This window comes from Antechinus flavipes, chromosome 2 (assembly GCF_016432865.1).
Source record: "Antechinus flavipes isolate AdamAnt ecotype Samford, QLD, Australia chromosome 2, AdamAnt_v2, whole genome shotgun sequence".
In the NCBI taxonomy this organism is placed as follows: Eukaryota; Metazoa; Chordata; class Mammalia; order Dasyuromorphia; family Dasyuridae; genus Antechinus; species Antechinus flavipes.
Window position 1 is genome coordinate 454,966,129 of NC_067399.1, and position 27,442 is coordinate 454,993,570.

General features: G+C 36.5%; 1 protein-coding gene across 2 annotated transcripts in view; it reads right to left on the bottom strand.

Annotated features, from left to right (window-relative positions):
- TNC (tenascin C) overlaps window positions 1-27,442 on the bottom strand; it is a 731,463-nt gene that overhangs the window by 47,572 nt on the left and 656,449 nt on the right. For both annotated transcript variants that reach the window (XM_051979516.1, XM_051979515.1), the window contains 9 exons: window positions 19,165-19,751; window positions 16,039-17,445; window positions 14,121-14,384; window positions 11,961-12,076; window positions 10,940-11,096; window positions 4,438-4,707; window positions 3,999-4,184; window positions 2,717-2,806; window positions 1,184-1,447 (listed from right to left, as the gene is read on the bottom strand). In XM_051979516.1, the coding sequence (XP_051835476.1) occupies window positions 1,184-1,447; window positions 2,717-2,806; window positions 3,999-4,184; window positions 4,438-4,707; window positions 10,940-11,096; window positions 11,961-12,076; window positions 14,121-14,384; window positions 16,039-17,445; window positions 19,165-19,621 (3,211 nt within the window). In that variant the 5' untranslated portion in view covers window positions 19,622-19,751. The remainder of the gene's footprint in view (window positions 1-1,183; window positions 1,448-2,716; window positions 2,807-3,998; window positions 4,185-4,437; window positions 4,708-10,939; window positions 11,097-11,960; window positions 12,077-14,120; window positions 14,385-16,038; window positions 17,446-19,164; window positions 19,752-27,442) is intronic.

The window sequence follows — 27,442 nt, forward strand, 5'->3', positions numbered from 1 at the left end:
GGTACCTCAGGGAGTATTCTCAGTATATAGCTGTCCTCCCTGTCCCTCATTTTAGAGATGAAGAGATCATGGAACAGACAGGCAGAAAGAACTTGCTTAAAATCATATAGACAACAAAACAGCAGTATTTAACTTTGAACTCAGGTCTTCCAACACTAAATCCAGTGCCCTTTTTACAATACCATGCTTTTTGACTTCCCTTAGCCTTATTCATGCCAAATATTCTGCCTTTGGTATGTTCAGTCTTAAGTTGTACTCAAGACATGATAAGTGTTGTGTGTTTGTCTAACTGCCTTCAGTGTGTCAACAAGTTGAAAGTTCAAGGCAAATAATTAATTGATCACCTATTATGCACCAGGCACTATTTACTTACCCCTTTTGCCATAGCCATATCATTAAATGAATGATAGGAAACTCAATAAGGCTAACCTAAATTATATTAAAAATGAAAACCTATTATCATTAAAACTCTAAAGATAGTGATGTATTCTAATTTGATAGGAACACATTATCCACATAGAAATTACTAGAAGTCTCTGGTTTTTGTGATTTAATATACACTTCAATATTTTTGTCACTACTGGTGAAATATGTCAGCAGTTCTCACATGATTAATCTACAAAAATTGTCCTCATCTTTTTTAACTACTGAGGGAGGGATTAAAAGGAAAAGGCAGTTCTGTTATGATGATCCTGGAGAAAAGAAAGAAACCTGCAATGAGAATAGTGGCAGAAAAAAAAAAGATATCCAAAGGATTACCACCAACCTCTTGGGCTTCTTTAAAAAGAGAGAGAAAGATAATTTAAAAAGGCAATTAATACGTGGCTTCTGGGGAGAGGAAAGAAAAATGAGAATTCATTAGCTAGAAACTTTTGAAAATCACACATTAAGAATCATAACATGAGGTAGGCACATTTCCTGAGAAAGCAATAATTAATGTAAAGTGGTTCATTTAAACAGCCATTGATGCCAAAGGAAAGAAAAATATATCAGATTGGGTGCATGGAATATGACTAGGAAAAGAAGAAGTTCTTTGTTTGTTCTCAGTAGAGTTTGTATAATGAAGAAGAAAAAACTTTTTAAATCCTCTTAATAAAATAGCACATTGTCAGACTCTTGGAGATGGGAGAAAATTTGTGTGAATGAATGGACTTATATAGAACCTTGCTGTGCTGTGACTTACCTGTTGAACCTTTCACACGGGCTGGCTTGCTCTTGTGTCGTCCTTTCTCAACCACGAGTTGGATGGCATATTCAGTACCAGGATTCAAATCTCTCAGAACATAAGAGGTGGTATCTGCTGGTAATTGGACTTCTTTATGCTGTCCTGTGGAAGAGCTATAGGTCAGGCGGTATCGTTCAAACTTGGCCACAGGTCGGCTCCAGAGTAGGGGCAAGGTGGTTTCGGTAGGTTCTGAAATCTGAAGGTCCTTTGGAGCATCTATATCTATAGGAGAGATGCAAGAACAATAATCAAACCTTCTGTTGTTGAGAAGCTGCCTATCTGGGTTGAATCTATTTGCCATACTATCCATTGGCTATTTCTCTCCCATTGTCCTTTAGGTAAGAAGTACTAGGGAAATAAGAGAATCAATTCATCAATTAATCCCACCATTTGTTTGTTTTCAATCTTTATTATCCCATTTAAGAATTTTTTGGTCAAGATGTGGGAGTAGTTTGTCATGTCCTTCTCCAGCTCATTTTATATATAAGGATCTGAGGCAAACAGGGTTAAGTGACTTGGCCAGGGTTCACACAGCTAATAAGTGTCTTAACACTAGAATTAAATTTAATAAGTCATTCTTCCTGACTTCAGGCCCATCCATTGTGCCATTTAGCTGACCCAAAACATTATATTAAGTACATATTATATACCAAGCTCTGTGCTGACATCTGTCAAGTGCTTCTTATACTTATCAAGCATACTACAAATATTAAGTCCCTACTAAGTGCTACACAAAGTACCATGTTGACATTTCTTAAATATCTCCTTATAGTCATTGTGTTAGGTTTTGGGCATATACAAAAAAAATTAAAAATAATACCTTCTTGTAATACTTTTACATTCTAATGTGGAAGGAATTATCTTATTCAGATTAAAGATTCATAGTGGAAAAAAATCAAGGGAACAGTGTTACTTGTCTTAAATAGCAGAGCAGACTATACAGTCCATTTAGTGAAAGATCAGCATTTAAAAAATTAGAAAGTGAATATAAATATGAACTATTATGTCATCACATAATTGTGGAAATGGACCTCTTTATTTTGATATCTCCTGGTGGTGTGAAGGTGATTCTGTGTACTCAAAGCCTTATTAGTAGAGATTAGTGTTTTGGGTTTCAAAAATAGATCTATCTCTGCTGTCCAGGGACCTTCCTAGCTAAGTGTGGACAAGAGAGCTGGCTACCACAGAATTTATTTTGGTGGAAGTCAATGATTAATAAAATCTTGAGGGGATGGAATGTATGTATTGGTAGAGGAAACGCTGTTATGTATTACCCACAGTTATAAAATTTGGATCCGAATTCTGAAAGTGCCACTCCTGAATGTTAGGCTTTAGCAAAAACTCTTCACCTTCCTGAGAATACTTAACTCACATATTAATTAGGGACAATAATACCTGCATTAACTCTGTCACAGAATGGTTTGAAGGAAAGAGCTTACTAAACCCTATACGACTATAGAAATATGGGTCATAATCACTATTTCTCCTTACCTGTGGCTGCATTGATGGTAGCAGGATTGCTTTCCTTATCATCCTTCACTGCTGATACTCCAATGCCATATTCAGTTCCTGGTCTTAGACCTAAGGGAGAGAGGAGAGACTTGCAAATTAGTCTGAAGTTGCAAAGCATTCAGAAGGAAATTCAAATAGCCTTGAGCAGGTCCTGAGTCCACTGAAGTGTTATTTATATGGCTGATAGTGGCCTAGAAAGGACCCTGGTTCTCTATCCCAAGCATAGCACAAGCTTCATACAGGCCTACTAGGGATCAGAGGATCAGAGTGATGTTCTGGAAATGGAAAGGATCTCAGAGGTTCTCCTTGTTCAATTTTCAAAACTAAGAGCGAGGGAGATCATGACTTGCCTAAGGTCACAAGGCAGTTTTTGACACAAGTGGGATTAGAATTTCATTTCCTCTGACTCCGGATATAATGTTCTGTAAATAGGACCCTCATTGAACTGGACATTCAAAGCTGGGAGTCTACTCTAGAATAAGTGTCCTTGCTCTGCGGTCCTCACAGAAGCTTAATTACTGTCAATTATATACTAAGGCATGGAGAGCATGTGATTTGCACCTGAGGAGAAGATACCTTCCTCAGTCAGGGTAATCACAGATTTTGGAGGCGGGAGTTAGCCATTTCCTAGAATCCATGATAATTAAGAAATGTCTTAAATTCTGTTTTTATAAAGTAAGTGTCCATCTCTTAAGCAAATTGGGGTACTTGAATGTGATGGAATGGTACTGTGTAATGATGAATACAAACAACAGAGAAATACATCTGAAGACATATGTGAACTAATTCAGAGTGAAGTTAGCAGAACCAGGAAAACAATATACCCAATGACTATGGCAATGCAAATAAAGGGGAAAAAATCAAAACTGAATGTTGTGACTTTGAAGAAGAATGATGAGAATATAACTTCTTCCTTTATATGAAGAAGTATGGGACTTTGAGTGAAGAAGATATTTACCTTGATTTTTGATCAGCTATGTTTCCCCTTCCCCTTTTAAAAATTCTTTGTTTTGAGGGATGGGACACTTAAGTTATAGGAAAAGGACTGATTTGTTGGATGGTGAGTTTTTTTTTTAAATAGCAAAATTTATTGTGACTTAAAGAGAAACTATAAATGGTCTTTCAGTGATCTTTGTTATTTTGACTGCTTAAATGTCTAATAATCAGAGATAGCTACCTTTCTTTACCAAATGCTATACATATACATATTCCATCATATTTCAAAGTTTTGGTTCCTTGAGGTAGGGGAGGTTGCTCTCACCTGTGAGTGTGGTTTTGGTTGTGGCCTGTTTGCTCTTGGAAACCTCGACTTCTGCATGATCTCCTCCAGAAATGGGGGCAAACTTAATACGATACTTGTCAATGTTAGCTTTGCCATTCTTCCACTCTAAAGTGATGCTATTGTCAGTCTGGGAGATGCGTTTTAGATTGCGAGGGGCATCTAGACCTAGGAAAAGAAAGGAATTTTGTTATTAAGATGTTATTTTCCTAAGAGGATAAAATAAAAAAACTCTGCATATATTATAGGGAATCTACTATATTTAGAGCTGTGATGGACCCAAATTTCAGAGAAAACATGGGTATTGCCTTTATGGAATTTATAATTTAGGCTTTTTAATTTTATCTTCAGGTGAGAAAATCATTTGGTTTTACTGATAGAAACTGAAATTCAATGGTCCAATCTGTGAGTGACTTGTTACCTGTTACAAAAGTTTCTTTAGCTGGGTTGCTTGACATGTCTCCTCTTCGAGAGATAAGGGTGATCTCATATTCTGTATCAGGTTTCAGGTTTCCAATGGAGTATTGGTTGTCATCATGAGTGAGATCAATGGTTGTTCTGTCACCTGGAGCATCTTTGATACCATATGAGAGTTCGATGCCATCGATTTCAGCCAAAGGCTTAGACCAGCTGATTAGAGCGGTAGTATCTGTGATATCTTTTACATCTATCTGGCTAGGAGCATCCAGACCTGAAGACACAGGCAGAAATGTGATTAAAGGGAAACAATATTCAGAGATTATCAGTAAAGCCATGAAACCGTTTAACTTCCCAGAGACTGGTTCCTTTAAGGAAATTGTATATATATATATATATATATATTTAAAATTATTAAATCTTCCACAAAAATCCTATTTTTGTGTATCATCATGGTTTGGCAGTGATCTTTGGTTGCTGAAGTCAATTCAACCTGTGGTTATTTTTATTTCCCATAGTTATATTTATTTATTGTTTCTATCAAGTGGTAACACATTGAAGCTCTTTCCAAGGACCATCTTAATACATATGGAGAGGTGCATTAGTACTAGGGTTTTAACTGGTGATTTAAGGAAGGAGAAGATAGGGTAATAGATGAAACAAAGAAAAATATAAAAATGATCTTTCATTCAATATAACTCCCCCTTCCACTTCTGCAGTGATTGGTGACAAAGTGATAGGAAAGGGGACAAAGGTATTAAGAATTACATAATTTTTAGATCTTCAATAAGACCATAGTCTATTAGCTGTTAGTACTCTAACTTGTGAGATCCTTGTCTACAGCATATAGCTAGAATAGGTAAATTAGCAAATCTTGACATTCTTTTTTCTTTAGTCATTTGAGTCATGTCCAATTCTTTGTGACACACCAATAGGCATTTTCTTCTTGGTTAAATGTGACTACACAGTCACACAGTGAGTAATTGAGACTGAATTTGAACTCAGGTATTCCTGATTTCAGGCCCTATTCTCTGTCCAACTGTGTCACCTATCTGTTCTTACTATAAACAAAATTAGAAGTAGAGAAGAAGTTGCAGGAAATGAAAAAGTAGATCACAGATACTATTTGGAGAGGGAAAAAAAAAGTTGTGGAGTTAGGTTTATTGTATTTCCAGAAGTAATAAGAGGCATTATTTAATAGAAAATTTTGTCATCATATATTATAATACTAATATAGTAAGTATTTATAGAAAGACCATTATAAATGTAACTTATGTATCAACATTAGCTATGAAGATAAAATAGTAAAGAAATTCTATGAAGAACTGGATAAGACCTAAATCAATATAAATTCTCATATTAAGTACCCTTATTGCAAGGGAGGAAATAGGTAAAAATAACTAAAAATATATAGAAAAACATGGTTCAGGAAGAAGAAATGAAAAAGATCAAAAGCTTACACAGAAGCTTCACATTTCTTTATCATAAACATTTTCATGGGAAAAACAAAACAAAAGAAATAGTAAGCACTGGCTATGGCAAGTACACACATAAAACACACAACATTATAAAGAATTAGATTATATTTTAACCAAAAGGAAAAGATTTATTATTGGCATGGGTATTATCCCCAAGTCAGCTATCTATGTATACAAGCTCATTAGAACTGATAGAGTAGGCAAAAATAAGAATAAAGAATAGTTATGAGAAAAAATGTTGCATATAATTGAAACAATTTAACCTTGGAATATTTGAACAAGTAACTAAAACTTATAACTTAGAAATGGACAACAGGTATAATGTAAAACTATAATTTCATCCAGAAGTTTAATCAATATAAAATAATTGCCAAAAGATCAAATAACCCAGAAACATTTTAGTCAGCAACAACTGAATTATTTTACAAACAGAAAGATGATTGCCAAAGACAACACTGAGTTAAAATATAAAATGATTTTTAAGATCTTATGGAAAAGGAAGAAGTATGACTATGATCAGTATTAACTCATAATAAAAGAGAGAAAGGGTATAGAAGATAAAACCAGTTTAAAGAAAACTTGGCAAGTAATACAATCAACTGAAGTCATCCAGTGGACATTCAAAGATGAAAATGGAATGAAGAGAAAAATAATGGAAAGGATTTGGAAAAAAAACACAAACATTTTGACCAACTGTTTATTCTATCAAGTATAGTGGGATCTCTATATTTGAATGCTACCTTAACAGTTTGTTTCTAGAAGAAGAAGAAAAGGCAGTAGAGAACCAAGACAGAAAAGCAGCTGTATTGAACCAAATTTGCAAAATGAAAATTAATTCTGGAGATAATACAATTTAGAAGAGGTTGAAGGATCTGTATATGAATATGAGGGATGAGAATATACCAAAGACTTTAAAAATTGGACCTTAGTTCCAACACTAATTTTTTAAAAAGTGACAAAAAGATCATTGTCTATTAAGTATCTTTACAAAATCTTTATTAAGTCATCTCTATATGAATCAAATATATCTTAGATGAGAGATCATTGTCACAATTAACCGAAAGATGTAGAAACTTTTAAGGTCCTGATGTGCTTCTTGCTTGATGATTATACATATAAAAATAATTTGGTAGTACAAAACGCCACCTTCCTGGTCATCCTACATACATTAAGATCATTCAAGGATCCTTGGAAGATATAACAATAGAAATAATAAGTTTCTAACAAAACAAACACCTGGCAAGCCAAATGTATGCTTATCAGAGGTATTTGTCACTGTGGTGGAGGAAATGGAGCTTAGAGTTCAGACCAAAGGAGATTTCTTGTGGATGATAAAATTTTCTGAATTTTTAAATGACATTGTGTGCTTAAAGCATCATTAAACCTTGGATACTCCTGAGATTCCTGGAAGAAATGTATAATCTTGCAAAGTAGTCTGGCCAAGTAGATGAAAAATAGCTATTTCCAAGATTTCAACATACAATTGGATGGAGATCATATAGAACCTGTCCAATAACATATAATTCTGAGATAAGACAGTATATATGGACAACAAGTTGAATCCATAGGAGAATAAGAATGAATATGTTTTCTTTAAGGGAGAAGCAAAGCTCTTTTGCGTACTCTAAATTTTCTATGAAATTAAAAAGCCCATTTTCAAGAAAACTAATTTTCTACCTAAACTTTATGTCATCTTGGGGTATCAGATGATTACTTTAATAAAAATATATATGCACACACACTATATATCATATGTGACACACAAGACATGCATGCACACATATATGCATATTTATGTCCATATATTTGTGTGTATCTATCTAGTTTGTATCTGTCTTTACCTATATTACTTTTTAGTTCACTATTGTCAGTCTCATTTCTACAAATTGTGATAAACACTAGTTAAACCTTTGAACACTGAATTTGACTGAACTTCAACTCAATAAAGTCTAGAAAGAGACTTTTAGACAGTGGATTTCATTTTTTCCAGTGGCCAGCTCAGCTTGTTGGCTATCACTGACTATGTCTGATACAAAAAACTCAAATAAACATAATTCATTCCTTTACCATCTAACCCACTGAATCTCAAAAAAATGGTTTCATTTATAGGCAAAATAGTCATTATTTAGTGGTTAGAAACAGATGTTTAGAACATGAAATTAGAGACCAAATGAGAAGAAAAGAGACTAGATGACTTAAGATGAAGGCTATAGTCTATCACACAGTCTATGTTCTAAAGTTTAGGTGTGTTCAGATAGATACAATTTAAAACTGGTGATCCTTAAAAGAAACTGCAAAATTTAATTAAAAACCATGTAGAAAATCATGTCTTATTTTGAAATTCTAGATGTTACTTTAGGCAGGCAAGCCACTTTATGTGAGCTTCAGTTTTCTTCTCTAAGAAAATGTGAGCTTTCAGTAATTTGACTTTCTAAGAATCCTTTTTATTAAGAGTTATGGGAAAATTACTGGATTTGTAAAAGGGAAATCTGGCTTCTAATCCTGTTTTCTTGCTACTTATGTGAAAACTTGGGCAAATCATTTAAATTCCTGGGTTATTTTTATTTAAATATGTGAAATGATGGGGTCAAACCTTTAAGGTCCCTTTCAGCCAGAGTTGCACTGGAGCCATCTTTTACTTACTTGGCTCTTAAAGAGCTGATTGTTAAATTTTCAGTGTAAGAATTTTAGCTTCAGAAATTGGAAAATATTACATAGGAAGGACTGAGTTCTCATTTTATTTGTTGTGTAGACTCACATTGTTGTGGAGAAAATGGTGGTAATGCAGACTACATTTAAAACTGTGTCCTATTTACATTATTTTCCCCCCTCCAAGAGAGCTGGTTGTTAAAAATATACCAACACATCACTGCTTCTAGTTCTAAATCTATGATCTTGTCAATCAAAATTCATAATATTTGCAATCATACTTTGGGCAACATAAGGAAGGAGAGCAGAGATGACCTCTGAGTCCCACAAGTTTATAAAATGGATTAGAACTTAAGACTATATATTAGTGACGTAAACCCAGTTTAGATAATTATCTACAGAGCCACTGAGTGTGACTCATTGTTACACAGTGAGAGGTTGACTTAAAAACTGAAATGCATACACTCCCAAAATTTATACCGAGAAAACTATAGGGTTCCCTTAAATTACATTATTTATATTCTCAGGAAAAGTTCCCTGGAGCTGAACAAATACTGGGATGATTTCAACTCATCTTTTGTGACCTAATGATTTCTCCTGTTAGTACCTGCCTTTTACCTACCGCATGTAGATATTGTCAAGGAAGAGAAAACCCTTGATTATTATTCAGAGTACAAGCCTATTGATTTGCCTTGAGCTAGGCCAAATGGGGTGATATGAAATAGAAGCTATTCTTTCTAGTCATTAGTCAACAGTATATGCCTTTGCAACCATTCTCTGCCAACAAGATTCAATAGGCTAGTGGTTAGTTTGTATGTTAGATATCAAGGGTTTGTTCAGGTCAGTAAGTTACACAAGTAGTTACTGAATGAAACCCAGTGGAAAAATGTGGGTAAGTGTGTAAGTGTGTGTGTGTGTGTGTGTGTGTGTGTGTGTGTGTGTGTGTGTGTACACATACATATACTAATTAACATTTGCTTAACATTTTAGGGTTTGCAAATATATTCTCATTTGGTCCTCATAATTTTATGAAATAGATACTATTACTATCTCCATTTTACAAATGGGAAACTGATATAGCTTAAATAACCTGGCCAAAGTCATAAAGCTAGTAATTATTTAATACAGATTTTCTTAGAGTACAAGTTTAGCACTCTATCTAGGGTGCCATCCAGCTGCCTTAATCCTCCTTTAACAAAGATGGCCTGGAACCGAAAAATATATATCCTCATTTTTTGTGGGGATGATCAACTCCCCCCCCCCATTGGGTTGATCTAGACCTAGGTATAGTGGGGTTTTTTCATCTTTACTAATTGTTTTATTTTTTTTTTGATTATACATGTATATTAACTTTTAAAATTTACATTTCTTTATGAATCATATTGGGAGAGAAAAATTAGAATAAAAGAAGAGAAAACCATGAGAGAGAAAAAAACAACAGAAAAAAAGAAGTGAATATAGCATGTGTTTATACACATTCTTGACAGACTTTTTCTAGTTCCAAATTTGCTAGATCCAGATTTTCCAAACTTAGGAACTCTATACTAGAACTTTGAGTTAAACCACGGTTCTCTTTATGTCATCTTGGGGCATCAGATGATTAATAAAAATATATATGCACACACACTATCATATGTGACACACAGACATGCATGCACACAACACATATATGCATATTTATGTTCATATATTTGTGTGTATCTAGTTTGTATCTGTCTTTACCTATATTACTTTTTAGTTCACCATTGTCAGCCTCATTTCTACAAATTGTGAAATGTGTATATATAAATCAGAAGTGATAAACACTATTTAAACCTTTGAACACTGAATTTGACTGAACTTCAACTCAATTAAACACATCTTCTGGTATAGTAGAAAGAAAACCAGATTGAGTTTTAAGAAATCTGAACTTATTCCTGGTTCTAACAGTAATTTTGTAGCTTTGGCCAAGTAAATTCCCCTTTCTGGTTCTATCTTCCAATCAGGGTGTTGGATTAAATAGTCTCCAAGGTCTCTTCCAGTTTGGATACTCCATAGTTTAACTTAGGGATTTATAGAAGTCTTTCAACTAAGTTTGTATGACTAGGACTGCAAAGTATACCCTAAACAAATAAGTATTTCTTATAATGAGATGTTTGGGGGATGCTCAGAACCCAGCTGAAAAAGTCTCTTCTTTTAGAATTAAATTATCCCATTTGATATGTCTCACAACTCTTTCCAAGGCCTTAATCTCATAAAATTCTTGTATATAGCCTTGTAGCCATCAAAAGAATGTGATAAAGACCACATAACTTCATAGATCCCAATTAGCACTTGGTGCCTGCTATCTCCTACAGTTTATCATGAAGGATATTTATCAGTACTAAGAATAATACTCACGTGTGGTTGTTATTTTCTTCAGGCCAGGGCCACGGGTGTTGTTTTTCACAATATGCAAAGAAATCTCATACTCCTGTCCTGGGGCCAGGCCAGTCTGTCTGTAAGTTGTTTCTGGTCTCCTTAAGCTGTTAGTGATTTCTCCACCATCATCTTTATTCTGAAAATCAAAATGAACTTGATGTAACATAAAGGTACATACGTATGTACAAATCACTCCTGATCTCATCCAGATTTAGGCAATACTGTGTCCTTCCCTAAGAGATGGGTGCTTCAAATGAGACATTTGGGGCATTAACTGTTTTTTGAAAAACATCTCATTTTTTTTTTGCAGGATGTATAATTCAGGCCTTTGGGATTTATGTAGGGCCAAGATATCATTATCCCTATGGTGATGCTTTCCATATGTTTATATTCTTCTTATCCCACAGAGCCAAATTCAACATAAGAGGAAGATTTAATTCACTTTATTTAACAGCAAAAGAATGTCCTCAAAATACATTGATGTTAGTTTCTATATCCTTCTCCTTAAATTAAAAAAAAGATTGAATATGCCATTTTAAAAATGAGGAAAATTCAGCTACGAGGTGATTTTTAAGGACCAATCCAACTTGGGCCTTTCCAGTTCTGACATTCTAAGTTCCAGCAGCCCATACCTTAAGGCATAGCTAATAAATCCAAAGAGAAACAAATAGCTTCAGGCAGCATGTGAACTTAGAAAGCTACAAATAAAAATGATCTATATTGCATTGTATTTTTATTTATTTTATTATACATTTTCCAGTTACACATTTTAATTTACACACAGTTTCTGACTGTACTTAGGAGTTTTGTCAGTCCTTTTGAGCTTAGAGGAAATTAGTTTGATACCATATATTTTATGTTTTTTTCCAGTTCTAACATTCTAGGCTCTAACCATTCTTTTCAAATCTAGTGCTCTCTAGTTCTGTAACTGAGTTAGTAAGTCTCTTTAAGTGTTTTACACCCTAGGAAGATGCATTCCTGGCCATGTATGCTCTTTTACCATGTTGCGGAAGATAATTTCCCAGTTTTCAAAAGCAATGTCTAGGGGATCCCACTCCACTTCCACTGATGTTTCTTTGATGGCTTTGAATCTCAAACCTTCTGGGGCAGGCAAATCTATTGGAAAGAGCAAGAACAGGCAAGTGATGACTTTTAGACAAGCAAAATTAAGGTGAAAGATGGAGAAATTATGAACTCAAAAGCAAAAGGGAAGGTTTATATACAATCTTTGATTTTACCAACCCCTCAACAACAGCTGCATGCTGTTTTCACTCCCAACACCTTGGGAGATTGCTTGATTATTAATTCTGTGTTGATACACAGCACTGCTTTCTTCTTTCCAGCTAATGCAAGTAGTTACCTGTCTCTAAAGTTCTCCAAATAAATCAGTGAACTGCATTTAATATATGTTCATAATGTCTGAAAGAAATACTTAAACCACAAAAGCCTCCTTTTTTTAAAAAAAAAATGTTTTGTTTTGTTTTTTTAAAACATTGCCCAATTGTCAATGAATGAGCTCCATTGTTTGTGGCAAGAATGAAACAGGCAAAGGAAAAGTGAGTCATTGTTAACAATGAGGATTTCCTTTATGAAAATACACAATCCTCTATTTGGATGTTTCCAAAATCAGGCTGGTGCTTGTGTGCTTACACTAGGGCAACTGAGGAAAGAAATCCATTAGGCTTTGCTGGTGATCTTTGAAAACGTGCCAAAGTAAAATGTTAAGGAGAGAAAGGCTCTAAATTGAGATAGGCTATTAATTTGATTTGAAGTAGAATAGCAGAATGGACAAAGCCTTGACAGGTTTAAGGCCAAGACCTATTATTTGATATCTTGGGCAAGTGACTTTACTGATAGATACAGTAGTTTCAAGTCAGCCTTGATTTTCTCATTTAGAAAAATAGAGATAAAAATACCTAGGCTACCTACTCCATATCGTTGGGATAAGGAAAGTTCTCTTTAATCCTTCAAAAGTACAGCAATGCTAGTTAGTAATGATTCCACAACCTGCTCATTTCAAGTAGGCAGTGATTCATTCACTTGTCATTCACTGTCTGCTTTTCTGAATTAGAAGCTGTTGATCTTGTTATAGAATCTGAACCACAGATCATCAAGCAGGTGAAAAACTTCCCCTCCACTCCCCTTTATTAGACCATGTCATTGAAAGACAGTGTAATCTAGTAGAAAGAACACTAGATTCAGCATAAGATCACCTAAGTTCTAGTCTTTGGTTTGGGTTATAACTATTCACTTTTTAAATGGGGGTGTTAATACTTTTCTTCTCCTCAGGGTTATTGAGATCAAGAAATAATGAATGTAAAAGTACTTTGTAGATTACTGAGCACTTTACAAATGTAAGTTGATATTATTACTGGGAATGGATTGTGATTTCATTGGCATAAGAAACTCCTAGTGAAGAGACTCTCATCACTACGGGCTGGCACCATCTTTTCACTCTCCCTTAATGTTCATGCCTTCCTTCTCAGACTGTATCCACTTTATCCTGTATATATTTTGTTTGTAAACAGTTGTTTCCATGTAGTTTGCCTTATTAAACTGAAAGCTTCTTGAGAGCAATTTTTGCCCTTTTTTTGTTTTGTTTATTGCTTAGCACAGTACTTGGCACCCAGGAGGAATTTAATAATTGTTGACTTTATTTGACTTAAAGTGAGCATTGGTAGGAAGTAGTGAGAGATAAAATGATTGGTCAGGATTATGTATGTATAAGAGATGGGATTTGAACACAGTTCTTTGACTCTGAGGTCAGCCCTCTCTCTGCTACACTACACTGCTCCTTGATTATTATTATTGTTTACAAGTGCTCTTATGCCATTACTACACCAATTACTACTATGAATAATAATAATCGTAATGATACTAATGATAACACTATTTTCAGGGGACTTCATTTTCCAAGTAGTCTGTGCCCTAAGAGAATCCCGTGAAATGGAGGCCTCTAAGGGTATATACCAGGAAGCTATTTCTGTGTGCCATGGGCAGGACAACAGCCTCATTGCAATATTTCCCCCAGAGGACTGGAATTTCAACTTGTGATATCACGTGCCATGGCTAAGAGAGTTCTTGACACATATGCTGTGGAATAAAAAAATGTGGTGATCATTATAAAAAAGGTGGCAAAAGCCCCTTTTGATTTACTCACAAGTAGCCACTCTTGCGCTGACAGGAATGCTTTTCTTGTTCTCCAGGATAGCAAAGACTCGGATAAAATATTCTACTCCTGGCTCTAATTCGCGGATGATGGTGGATGTCTGGTCTCCAGGGACACGGAACTGCATTTCCAAGCCATCTGAGTTAGTGGGGGTGTAGATGATGAGATACTCTGTGACCCTCATTTCGTTGTCCCATGCCAGATTTACAGTCTCTTCTGTCACTTCAGTCACTATTAGGTCCTTTGGTGGAGATACTGCCAGGAAGGAGAAACAATGCCTTTCTGTCATTAAATTGCCACTGTTTAACCTTCTAAAAGAACAATAATTTTCTCTGGGGTTCTTCTCGTCCCTCTCTCTTTCACTATGCCACAGACAAAGGCAGAAGTAGTAGGTAAAGGGTTTTTCTTGTTCATAGATAGTTTTAGAGTTTGATGCTGCACAATGAGAAAATCTAAAGAAAAAGTGAGAAAGTCCTATGTGGGGCATATGTGCAGTGGAGAAAATGGAAGCATAAGTATCATAAGCAATGTGAACAAACTTTCTGAATTCACATATAGATTAGTTCTGAGGTCATGCTGAGAAAATAGACGAGAAAACTAAAACATTCTAAAAATATGTACATCCTTATATTGTGGCCTCTCCATAACATTTAGATGGGAAAAGCCAAATTATAGTTCTAAATCATGAATTGATACTGTTTATGCATTTATTTTGTTGGAAATCTTTGATTAGTTTAAATAAAATCCAGTACTTTAATTTTAGGTGTTACTATAAAAAAGTATTGTCTGAGGCTGAGTCTGTACTATGGAATCTGTGATATAAGAAATTTTGGAGCCACAGAATTTATTCTAGAGTCAATATATTTTATTAGATTTACTGAAATGCGATATCAGTTACCTCTGACCAGTACTGACTGTCATAAAGACAGCATCTCAGAGGAACAAATGTTAATATTGGCAGCCATATACACAAAGACGCTCATCAATGGCTGTTAATTATTCTTCCCTGATATGGTTAATATCCTGTCTATGCTCTATAGTGGTAACATTTAGAAAATAATGAAAGCTTGGCCTTGTAGTCTTTCACTTCTGTATTTCTGATTCCCTTCATAGTGGCTAACATACAGTAGATATTAACAATTGCCTGTGGGAAAATGGAGAACTTCTGGATCTAAAGTGTTAAGATCCCTAAATCGCTCTTGTTTTCTATTCCTCGTTTATGAGATGAGGGACTTGGATTATATAATCTCTAAAAATTCCCTTCCAGTTATTATCAGTTCTTTCATCCCCTTCATAATACATGCTTTAAAAATACTCCTGGTGTATTAGTAAGAAACAGTATCTAAGTAGCCTTGTAAAGGCCTATCCCATTGGTGGTGGTGGTTCTTGTTTTTAAAATCAGGGTTAAGTGACTTGCTGCAGAGGGGCACACACCTATAAGTATCAAAGAAATCTTTAGCTGTGGAGGCAGATGATCTGGAATCAGATCCTGACTTTGACTCTTAACAAGCAGGAAGACTTTGGGCTAGTTACTGAACTTCTCTGGGAAATGTTTGCTCTACCTTGCAGGGCTGTTAATGGGAAAGAAAATCCCTTTGTAAATTATGTGACCAGACTGTCTCTGAGATTCTTTCAGCTCTTAAATTCCATCATTCTATTTATTATACCTTGAGTATGTCATGCGACAATGATCGTCAACACATTTCCTTTTTCTTTGTTCTCATCTATTCTCTCATCTACCAGACAGCTAAGCATGTACCTACTTATTTACATGCCGTCTCTCTCATTAGAATGTAAACATTTTGAGATCAGAGGCTATTTTTGCCTTTCTTTGTATTCTCAACACTTGACTCCAACTCCACCAATACCTATTGGCTGGCTGCTGAGGGTGGCAGTCTTCCTCACTTACCCTCTGCGCAGTCCTCCCCAGTGTAGCCCTGGTTACAGATGCAGCGCCCGCCAACGCACTGTCCCTGGTCGTTACAGTTGTTCGGGCAGGAAAGCTGGCTGCAGTCGTCTCCGGCGAATCCCTCGTGGCAGATGCACTTGCCGTCCACGCAGCGCCCTTGGTTGGTACAGTCGTGCGGACACCTTAGGGCGCTGCAGTCTCTCCCCATGAAACCCTCACTGCACACGCACTGTCCATTCACGCAGCGACCCTGGTTACTGCAGCTGTTTAAGCAAGCCAACTCTCCACAGGCTTCCCCAGCGAAGCCCTCCTGGCATTCACACCTCCCTGCCACACACACCCCGCGGCTGCTGCAATCTTTGGGGCACCGCAGGTCGCGGCAGTCTTCCCCCGTGAAGCCATCATCGCACACGCACATCCCATTCACACAGCGCCCCTGATGGTGACAGTCATTGGGACAGCTCATGTCTCCACAGTCCTGGCCCGTGAAGCCCTGCTCGCAAACGCACTTGCCGAGGACGCAGCGCCCGCGGCTGTTGCAGTCACTGGGGCACCGGCGACTGGCACAGTCCTCCCCGGTGTAGCCCTCGTCGCACACGCACTGCCCGTTTACGCAGCGCCCGTGCTTGCTGCAATCCCGAGGACACCGGAGCTCTCCGCAGTCCACCCCCGCAAACCCATCATCACACTCGCACTGTCCGTCAATGCAGCGCCCGTGGTTGTGGCAGTCCTCGGGGCACCGCCTTTCACTACAGTCCTCACCAGCAAAGCCCTCCTCACAAACGCACTGCCCTTCCTCACACCGGCCCTGGTTGTGGCAGTCATTGGGGCAGGTGAGCTGCCCGCAGTCTTCTCCTGTGAAGCCTGACTCACAGTAGCAGGTCCCATTGACACAGCGGCCCCGGTCATAGCAGTCATTGGGGCAGATCAGCTCGCTACAGTCCTCACCAGTGAAGCCCTCGTCACACACACACTCATTCTCCACACAGCGCCCGCGGTTGTAGCAGTTGTTAAGGCACAGAGGCTCGTTGCAGTCGTCGCCAGCAAAGCCCTCATCACAAATGCATTGCCCGTTCGTGCATTTGCCATGCTCGCTGCAGGGTACAGGGCAGAGCTCCTCGCTGCAGTCCTCCCCGGTATACCCCTTGAAACAGACACATGCGCCGTGGACGCACTTGCCTTGGTCGTTGCAGTCACTGGGACAGGCCAACTGGCCACAGTCCTCGCCAATAAATCCCTCATCACAGACACACTGTCCATCGATGCACTGACCCTTGTTGTTGCAATTTCCTGGGCATTCTGGTTCAGAACAGTTGGGTCCTTTCCAGCCTGGTTCACATATGCAGCCACAGCTGTCAGTGCTGTAGTTGCCTCGACCACTACAGAAGGGTGCTGTGTCCAGACGGCCTGCAGTAACCAAGAAGTCAAAATCTGATAGGCTAAAAAAATTTGATAATTACAAAGCACAAGAGGAAGGATGGGCTGTTGATTAGAGTTTTATTTGTGGTCACTTGATATAGATAATCAAACTTTAGTCATTTACTGTATCTGAAGTAGGGGAAGTGAAGGAAAAATGAATAATAGCATTTTAGAACCAAAAAGATTGTTTTAGTCCTGAATCGGAATCCACTATACAATAACCCCTAAGGATTTGTCTGTTCCTTGAAGATTTCTAGCCTTCAAGACTCCTCTCTACCTTTTGAAGCAACCCAAAATGTTTTTGGACATTTCCTTCTAGGGGAGAAGTTTTTCCTTCAGTCAAATTGAAATCTGAATCCCTGCCACTTTATTGCTACTAATTCCAAATTTTGGGGCCAAGCAGGATAAACTTTTTCCCTTGTTTATATAATAGACTTTTAAGTACTGGAGGCCAGAAATCTTATTTCTCACTCCATCCAAAACAAAACCCAAAAACTTTTCTAGTTCAAAAATTCTCAGTTCCTTCAATGGATCCTGTCATGACATAGTTTGCAGTCACTTTTTTAACCTATTATTCTATGCTGTATAATTTTCTAGGTCTTCCTTAATGCCTTTTAAGAAACAGATTACCCAAAACTGAACCCAGTACTCCAGATGTGGTTAAACCCAGAGCAGAATTCAGTCAAATTCTCAATTTTCTCATTCTGAATGCATCCTTGAAGACTTCCCTCTAATTCATTGTTGACTTATTACTGACTACTTTTCAATCATTTAAGGAGTTCCAACTCGACCTAATTCTAATCAGTTTGGTCACTTTGTCCCGAAAGGATAGCATTAGAAAATCTTGCTGAAGTTTCTCTATACTGTTTCTTTAGCATTTCTTTATCCCACTAGCCTATCCTGTTTTTTTTTTTTTTTTAAAGGAATTGGCAAAGGTGACTCACACCTTAACTTCATTTTTTCCCCCTTTCAATATTTAACCTTACTGTTGGAATCTAATTTATGCATTGCTAGTTTGATACTTGAAGGTGAGATAAGCAAGTCATTTCAAATTCTATATTTGCAATGATTCTATAATATTTGTATTATACTTACTTTTTATTGGAATGATTGCCAGAAGAAGATAACTAGTTTATATGCAAAGGAAATGTTTCCCTACTTTTGTAAATTCAAATGTTTTGAGAACTCTGAAATTTAAGATATCCTTCTATTCTTTGCTGAGTTTCTTGGGGAGGGAAGTCTTTGTATGTGATTATTTAAATTTTCAAATGATTCACTTTAGCTTTAAGACCAGTTTTTGTGGCTTCAGTACTCATTGAGCCTGACACTTTGAAATAGTAATATTAGAACACTTGCCAACAGCTCCTATAGCCTTTATCAGGAATTTAAATCTAAAGAATTATTAGCTGGCTAGGAAATACCTACTACTATATGAGAATCATGCTATGGGGTAGACAAGAAATGAAGTAGTGATTACAGGTGACATAGGTTTAAGTTTTGGCTCTACTACTTACCACCTGTATGACCCCAGAAAAACCATTTACTACCTTTGACACTCAGATTTCTTATCTGAAAAATGCTGGGGTTAGTCTAGGTCAACTCTTTTGTCCATTCCAGCTGTACAAATGATCAGAAACCTTCATTTGCATAGCTTAGCTACATTTCTATGACCAGACATAGCCAGCATCATAACAAGTTCGCACATACCTTCAGCAGGTTGGAGACAGCAGCCAGCCCCACTGGTACATTGCTCCCGTAGGGAGGACACCAGTCCCTCTAACTCCTCTAGCCGATTTAGTAGGTCCTTGATGTCTGCAGCTGGTGCACAGCCACATGCTCGCCGTGGGATATTGATTCGATGTGTGAAGATGATCTGATTCTCTTCATTAAGTGTGTGTTCTTGGAAGTTTTCTCCCAGCTCAGTGGGAGGGTTCAGTTCTTTCTCCCCACTGGTTGGTTCTAGGTCTACTGAGCATTGGGAGCCAACAGGCATCTTAATGTTGTAGACATGGTTAAAGATGACTGGGTGGTTCTCTTCTGGCAATGTGGCATTGATGCCACTTTGCCGTTTGTGGCGGATCACTCTCTTAAGAACCCCTGCTTGGATAGGGTAGCATAACAGAGCTACAATTGTATAGGACAGCACCTGGGTCAGAGCCCCCATGGTGGAGCTTAATTTGGTGGTAGCACTTCTTTAGTCTGAAAATTAATATATCTTTATAGCTCAAATCTGGAATTGGAAAAATGTAGCCTGAGAATCAGTTTCCTTTCCTCTTCTCGAGAAAATTTTCTTCCTACAAATAAAAATAATAAATTTAAAATGTAGCTATTATTGCTTTTGTCATTAGTTCTTTTTTTGAGCATTAAAGATGACTGGAAATTTTGCAAAATATCCATTATTACATGGTTGAATATGCAGTCTTTAAATGAATTTAATCAACATTTATTAAGTAATATCAGGTGTATTAAAAAGGTTCCTTGAAATCTCGAGGATTTCCTAATAGTTCTCTTAGCTTTATGAACAAGATTAGAGGCCCTATAGGTGGAGATACAGCTGGGTCCTTATAAGTGCACAAAATGAATACCATGAAGTGGTCATATGTATTTCAAATTGGAGTAATGGGACAATTTTACAGGATGCATTATTTGCACTAGCTATATCTTGGATGTTTCTCTTAAGCAATTTACTCTCTAGTGGGGAATATGACATTCACAATTAAGTACTCTGTAAGGTAAAATGTGAAAAATCCAAAGTAAAGGTGCAGATAGAGCACTCAGGAAATTTGAGGAGGATGGTATCATTTTTTCCAATGTTAAAGAGGGTTGGGGAGGATAGTATGAAGTATGAAAGAAGTATTACAGAAAGGAAGAAAATTTAAAAATGATAGGGAAACAAGGAATGAAAGTTCCATTTGCAGCCAGAAGACCTGGGTTAAATTCTCAGCACTGCTATTTATGACTTGTGTAATCTTAAACAAAATTTTAACCTATAGCTGTAGTTTCCTCTTCTGTAAAATGAGACAATTGGATTAGTTTACCTTCAGGGTCTCCCTTCAATTCTATCTATGAACCTATGACTCTATGATTTTACTCCCAGCATGAGAGATAGTGTGCCAAGGCCAGCCATGGAAATAAGACTGATGAGGACAAAACCTGAACAGGGAATAGGGAATGGTCCAGTTTGGTTAGAACAAGAATGCAGGAACTCCTTTCCACTTTAATTGTAGAAATAAGAATGGAGTGATTTCCCCCAAAGACTTTAAAACAAAAGATCGTAGATCTAAAGCTAGAAGGGACCTTATAGGCTATCTGGTCCAATACCTTCATTTTAAAGATTAAGAAATTAAAATCCCAAGAGGTTATGTATCTTAACAAAGATTACTCTTGGCAATGAAGTAACAAGAGTGCAGCTTTGTATACAGACCCTCTTACTCTAATGCCCCTATTTTATACATCAATGAAATAATGTAAATAAAATTGATAAGTTTGCTATATATTCTCTTCTCATTTTGGTGAGTCAATTGTCCAGAGTCACACTAGTAATCTGAGACTGAGTTCGAACTGAAGTCCTCTTGATTCCAGGGCTAGTGCTCAAACTACAATTTCATCTAGCTGTTCTGTCAAATTCTCTTCTTAACAAACTCTCATATACATAGAAGATTCAAAGTGTTTGAACATGAAATTGGGCCCCAAAGTCATTATTCTCTCTATTCTGGTCCTGGGAGAAAAGGGATCTTTGCAGATTTCTATTGATCCCCAACTATGGAATGTAATGGGCTGAAGCTGAGTTGATGCATTAATGTGATGATCACATTAACACCCAGAGTACTTTAAAATCAGCCAGAGTCACAAAGTGAGAACAATCGCAAATCCCCAGGAGTGACTCTTTCTTATTCCACTCACCGAATTCTCCACCCAATCTCCAATACAACAAATCAAAGCCTGCAGCGTAGTGGGCAGGGCCATTCTTTCTCCAAGCATATACTGATAGAGTATTGTCCAATTGGTAATTAGCCATAAGTGCTCGGACCTCAATGAATCAACTCAGCTTCAGCCCATTACAATGGAAATCAACAATCAAATATTTGTTGTTTTCTACAGTATTTCTAGTCCTCTTCTTGGCTTTTCATTTTTTGCAGGATAAATATTGGACTTCACATCTAGCCTCAGGGAATTTCTAAACTTAAGGAAATACGACCAATATAAATATTAGAGAATTATAGAGAATCAATTAGATTTCGATAATTCGCATGTCACAGATTGCAGGTACTATACAATTTCAGATCAGGGTAATCTTGCACTAAATCAGTAGCCATTTATTGCGTGCTACTGTCTTGTCAAACCCTGTAATAAGCACTGAAAAACAAAACAAAGGCAAAAAATAGTTTCTACTTTTAAGGAATAAGCAACTTAACTAGGAAGACACCATGCAAACAACTATGTATCATACAGTGTTAATTGGATGTAATCAAAAAAGAAAGACATTAGAATTAAGGCAGATCAGGAAAGTTTGTTGTAGAAGATAAGCTAGCTGGATCTTCAATGAAGTCTGGGGTCATTGGACTTGGAGATAAGGAAAACATTTTTGTCATAGTGGACAGTGAGGAAAAATACAGAGTTAGGAGATGGAGTGTCTTGTCTGAAGAGTAGCAAGGAAGTATTACTGGATCAAAGAATATATGAAAGAAAGGGATGTTATAAAAATCTTAAAAAACCAAACAGAAGGTTTTTTTTTCTAGAAACAATAGGCAATTATTGGAATTATTAGAATTATTTTAATAATGGGTGACATGGTCAGCCCTGAGCTTGAGAGTTATCAATTTGATAGGGAAAGGTAGGGCATGGAGTAGAATAATAAGGAGAGATTTGAGGCATGGAGACCAGGAGAAAGTCAAGGATGACATCTAGTTTATGAGTATGGATGAGTAGGAACATAATGAGATCCTCAACATAACACATTAGCATTTTATATAAATAGAGCTAGAATAACTGGAAGAGATTGTTTTTTGAGCTGAATCTTATGGATGAATAAGAAAGGCATTCCAGGGGCAAGAGGAATATCATAGACTGTTAAGTTGGGAAAATCCTTTTTCATATTGCTATTTATTTGTGTTACAGAAGGCTTAAGAAACTAAGAAGAAAAAGATTAAGAAGTGGTCTATTTGGGCAGGATTATTACTTTAGCTCAAAAATGGTCCTTAGGCTAAAATGTGTATTATACTCCAAACATATGGAAATTATCTACAAGTCATTCTTGACCCTCTTCAACTACTTCTTTCCCCTGAATGTAAGTGACAGAAGGGTAGTCAAGGATATTTGTTTTGAAATTGTATCAGTCAGTTGACTCATGGCACCTCTCCTTTCCATTTCTTTTCCTGGGCAAGTTTCTATTACTTTAGTGTCTTAAATCAGTTATCTCTTATAGGCTGGTTATTCGGTAAGTGGCTTCTTGACATTTTTCTAGTAATGTCTTGCCCTAAGGTTAAGATGATTCAATAAGAGAAAAGCTGCTCTGTCTCCTTTCATGAACACAGAGAATATTTAGTAAAGTAGATTGATCAAGAAATGAAATGGGAACACTCCAAATGGTCTGAAATATGATTGATGTACTGAGAAAGGTGGCGCAGCCAAGTGTCAGGGACAATGGGATTAAGATACACTTCTTTAGTCATCCTAAATCTTGTAGGAGTAAGAAAGATTCAGATGTTGGCAATCTTGGAAAGAACAGTTATGCATGCATTCTACAGAATGGATATTAATAAATATCTGTTGAATCAGTAATCAAACAACAAGAATTTGTTTGATGCTGACTAAGTACCAGGCACGGTGCTAGGCATTGGTTATATACAAAGATAAAAATTAAACATTATCTGCTCTGTAGAAATTATATTACTTAGGAGAAGTTAATATTCTATAGGAATAAATGAAAGGTAGACTGTCAGACTTTAGTAGACTGGGACTCCTTATCTTTCTGTAAATGTCTTAAACTCAGAAAATCATTCCGCATCTCTCTCCCAAACCCCAAGTTGTTTTTTTTTTCTTCCAGGTATTTTTTTAAGCAATGTATTTATGGAAATAAACTAAGAACAAGATGGAAAATTTTTTTTTTCCCACTATGAATTTTCATTATGTGCACTGATAAAGTTAAATGTTACCCTTTTGGAGAACAGTGTTAGCAGAAAATGGGGGTTGAGCTTTCCAATCTCATACTATTCCCCACTTCATTTCCCTTACATATATGCTAATCAACTGACTGGTACATTTTGGGCAGCTTAGGAAATTATTTAATTTTTGGTCTTTACAAAGTACATCATTGCAAATTGTATATCATGTGTACCCTTATCGAAACAGAACTGGGATTAGAAGTTAGTCAATTTATAACTAAGGTTTAGAAGGTAAATTCAATGAAGATAAAAGGCATTTTGTTCATACCACAAAGAGAAGAATAAAAAGGCAATTCACAATTTCCTGAAGGACATGACTTCTCTTCGTTAAGAGGTTGAGACTTCTTGTTCTCCCAACTTTTCTGGGTAGTTCAAGAAGAACGTTTTCACTAGCACTCTATAGCTTTTATCCATAGATCAGCTTAACTACAAAATGACTACATGACTAAAGAAAAGTCAATTTATCACTTTGCCTCAGTTTGAGCAACAAACCTTGTCCTATCTACTTCACAGAGGTTATTGTGAGGAAATTATTTCACAAATTTGAAAGTTCAATAGAAATATACAAATGAAAAAAAAAGCCACTATGGTTATTGTTTGTCATTTAAAAAAATTAGTGGACAACCTAGGTTTGTAGAACTTGAGAAATGATAAATAACTTTGGGAAATTCTCTTAAGCAGAAAGTGATTTCTTATCTCTCTATAGAGAGGATAAAGAAGGTGAGAAGTTTGGACACTCATATGAAACCAGTGGAAGAAACTGGGTTTTTCTAGCCTATAAAAGACTTAAGAATAACATGATGATTATCTTCAAATGGATTAGAATGGGTTTTGAGTAAAATGGGAAACAATTTATTCTGTGATATTTTAGAAAGCAAAACTGGGACTTAGTTAAATACTTCCCAATGACTGGAGTTATCCAAAAAATGGAAGAGACTGCCTTGGGAAATAATTGAGAGTTAGCTCCCTGTTAGTAGAGGCATTTAAACTTAAGACAGGATAACTATCTGTTTAGAGAAATAATAGAAAAGATTCTCCTCTTGGATAGAGGGTGAATTGTCAGGTTCTGTATAAGGCAGAATGATGGAATTGAAAAAAAGCAGGCCTTGTGGTTAAAAAAATAATAACATAACTAAATAATAATAGGTAACATTTACATAGTACTTTAAGGTTGGCAAAGCACTCTACAAATATTTAATTTTATCTTTCCAACAATACTGGGAAGTCTATACTATTATCTCCATTTTTCATACAAGGGGAAACTGAGGCAAAGCCACTTCAAATGACTTGCTCAGAGTCACATAGCTTTGTAAATGTCTGAGATAGAATTGGAAGTTAAGTCTTCCTCTATTAAAGTTTTAGTTCTCTGTCTACTACTACCCGGCTACACTTGTGTTTGAATCTTGCCTTTGACATATAAAGATGTGATCCTGGACAAGTCTTTTTAAGTTGTTAGTATTCCAAGCAACAAGACCATATGCTGTCAAACAGCATCAGATGTACATTGGAAAGGGGTATTTCTTCCTTGAAAATTTCTAACAACAATGAAATTACACACAAGAACTAAAAAGGGCCTAGGGATTGTGATTTGAAGGTAACTATGATATGGTTCTGGTCTTCTATCTGGAATGCAACAGATGATTACAATGACTTTATTGGGGAGGAGAGTGGTTGGAAAATTCTAATATTATATTTTAAAAGAACCATTTTTAGCTTTTAAGATGTACAATATCCAGGTAGTGGATTGGGCCCTAGTTTGTGACCCACTACCATAAGACTAATATATTTGTAGATACATGAGATTCAAAGTTCTGGTGACCTAATGTAACCTCTTAGAATCTTCAAGTTATTATTTTTCACATACAATATTAGATTCTTCAAAAACCTCAAAATACTTTCTAAAATACAAGGACCCTTTCTTCCTTCTCCTCTTCCCCCTCTACTTTTCTTTATTTCTGTTTCTTTCTCTTTCCCTTACAGCTGGTTCTTCTGGACTATCCTTCAGTAATAAAAACAAATTATGCCCTATAATGCTGAAGAGAAGTTAGCAGAATTCCCCATGTTCCTACATTTCTCTGCCAGTTTCCCAGCAGTTACTTTGTTGTCTTGTCGCATCCTCTTCATGAACCTCATCTTCCCCAACAGTCTGGAAGCACAATCAAATCAATATTAATAATGCTATGGAAAGTGTGTATGTCAAACTACTCTATGACTCCACTTAAGTTCTGTAACTTTTCAATCAAAAAAGTCTCTCTCTAGCCATCATTTTCCATTTCTCTCTTTCTCCCTCACTATATCATTTCTTCCCTCCTTCTTTTCCTCCCTTCTTTCCTTACTCCGTCCTTCCCTCCCTCCCTTCCTTCTTTCCTTCCTTCGCTACTTCTCCTTCTCTCCCTCCCTTTCTTCCTTCTCTCCCTCCCTGAATATAGCAGAAAAAGGATAACATAATTAACTTTTCAGATTTTATTCTGTCTTTATTCCTTTCCCCTTACCCTCCTCTCCCAGAATCTTTTTGTGACTGACATTGATGACTTTTATTTCCATTTAACTTTCTAAGGGAGAAAGAAATTATAGCAATTAAGAGTTTATTTCTTACTAAATAACTGGATCTTTAGCTTTCCCCCCTAGACTTTTTGACCTTATTTCCTCCTCCATTTTGGCCATTGAAGGATGACTCTGGAAACTAAATATATTTCTCTTGAAATATTTTTCTTCAGTTTCAGAGGATGCCCTCAAAACCCATCCCCTCAAATGTCTCTAGCCAAGAATTCTAGGACCCACCTTGTCTGAAAGACAATGGAATTTTGGTGCTTCCATGTTTGACTAGGCTAGATTTTCTCTTGCCTATTGGATGTTCTGGGTTCCTTTTATAAAGTTTATTATTTACTGTGGCCATTTGGAACCATGACAGTACAAATGATTTTTCTTCCACTTCCCCTAGCTTTTTGTAGACCACCCAGGCTTTGGTTTTTTTTTTTTTTCTCCAAATCAACCTGTTGCTATACTCTTATCCATTTCTCCTTTCCTGAATTCCTTCCCATCTTTGACCTCAGGATTAGTTACTTCAGTGTCTCTGTCTTCACTTCAAATTCCTTTGCCTTCTTAACATTCCAGAATCATTACTGAATCACAAGGCTAGATGGAAACTTAAGAAATGATCTTGTTCAATGCTTTAACAGATGTAGGAAGAGAAATGCAGAGAAGGGCATAAGATCATTGGATTTAGATATGGAAGGGACCCAAAAGACTATCATATTTTATTTTACACATGAGGAAACTTTGGGCAAAAACAAACTGACTTTTCAGTCACATACCTAATAAAGGATGACCTTAGGACTCAAGTCTATGAAAAATTAGCACTGTATATAATGAGAAAAGTATAAGAAAAAGAAAATGTCTCTTTTTACACTATACTGGCTATTCTTAATCTTGTGTGTTTTAGATTTCTCTGGCACTCTGATGTTAACTTCTTTTTTTGTACTTCTCCAGCCTAAGGGACACTTATGGAGGAAAGCAGACCACCATAGAGACCAGATCTATTATAAATTCAAACAAACATCTTTTAGCCGTTCATTAAATTCTAAAATCCAGTTTCCCTCTTCTATTGGCCACTTATAACAATTTTTTTTCCTCCTCAAACCACCATCCCTAGTTATTAGCTAGCTAGCCATCCGTGTTAACAATTATCCTTGATACAAACCATTAGGCCAGATTAATTTTATTTTTTACCTCCTTTCATTAATGTATTCAGAGTTTTTAGTGTTTGCTTATGGTGATTTCCCAGCTTCCTAATCCTCTAACCTGAGAGGTCCTTCATCCTC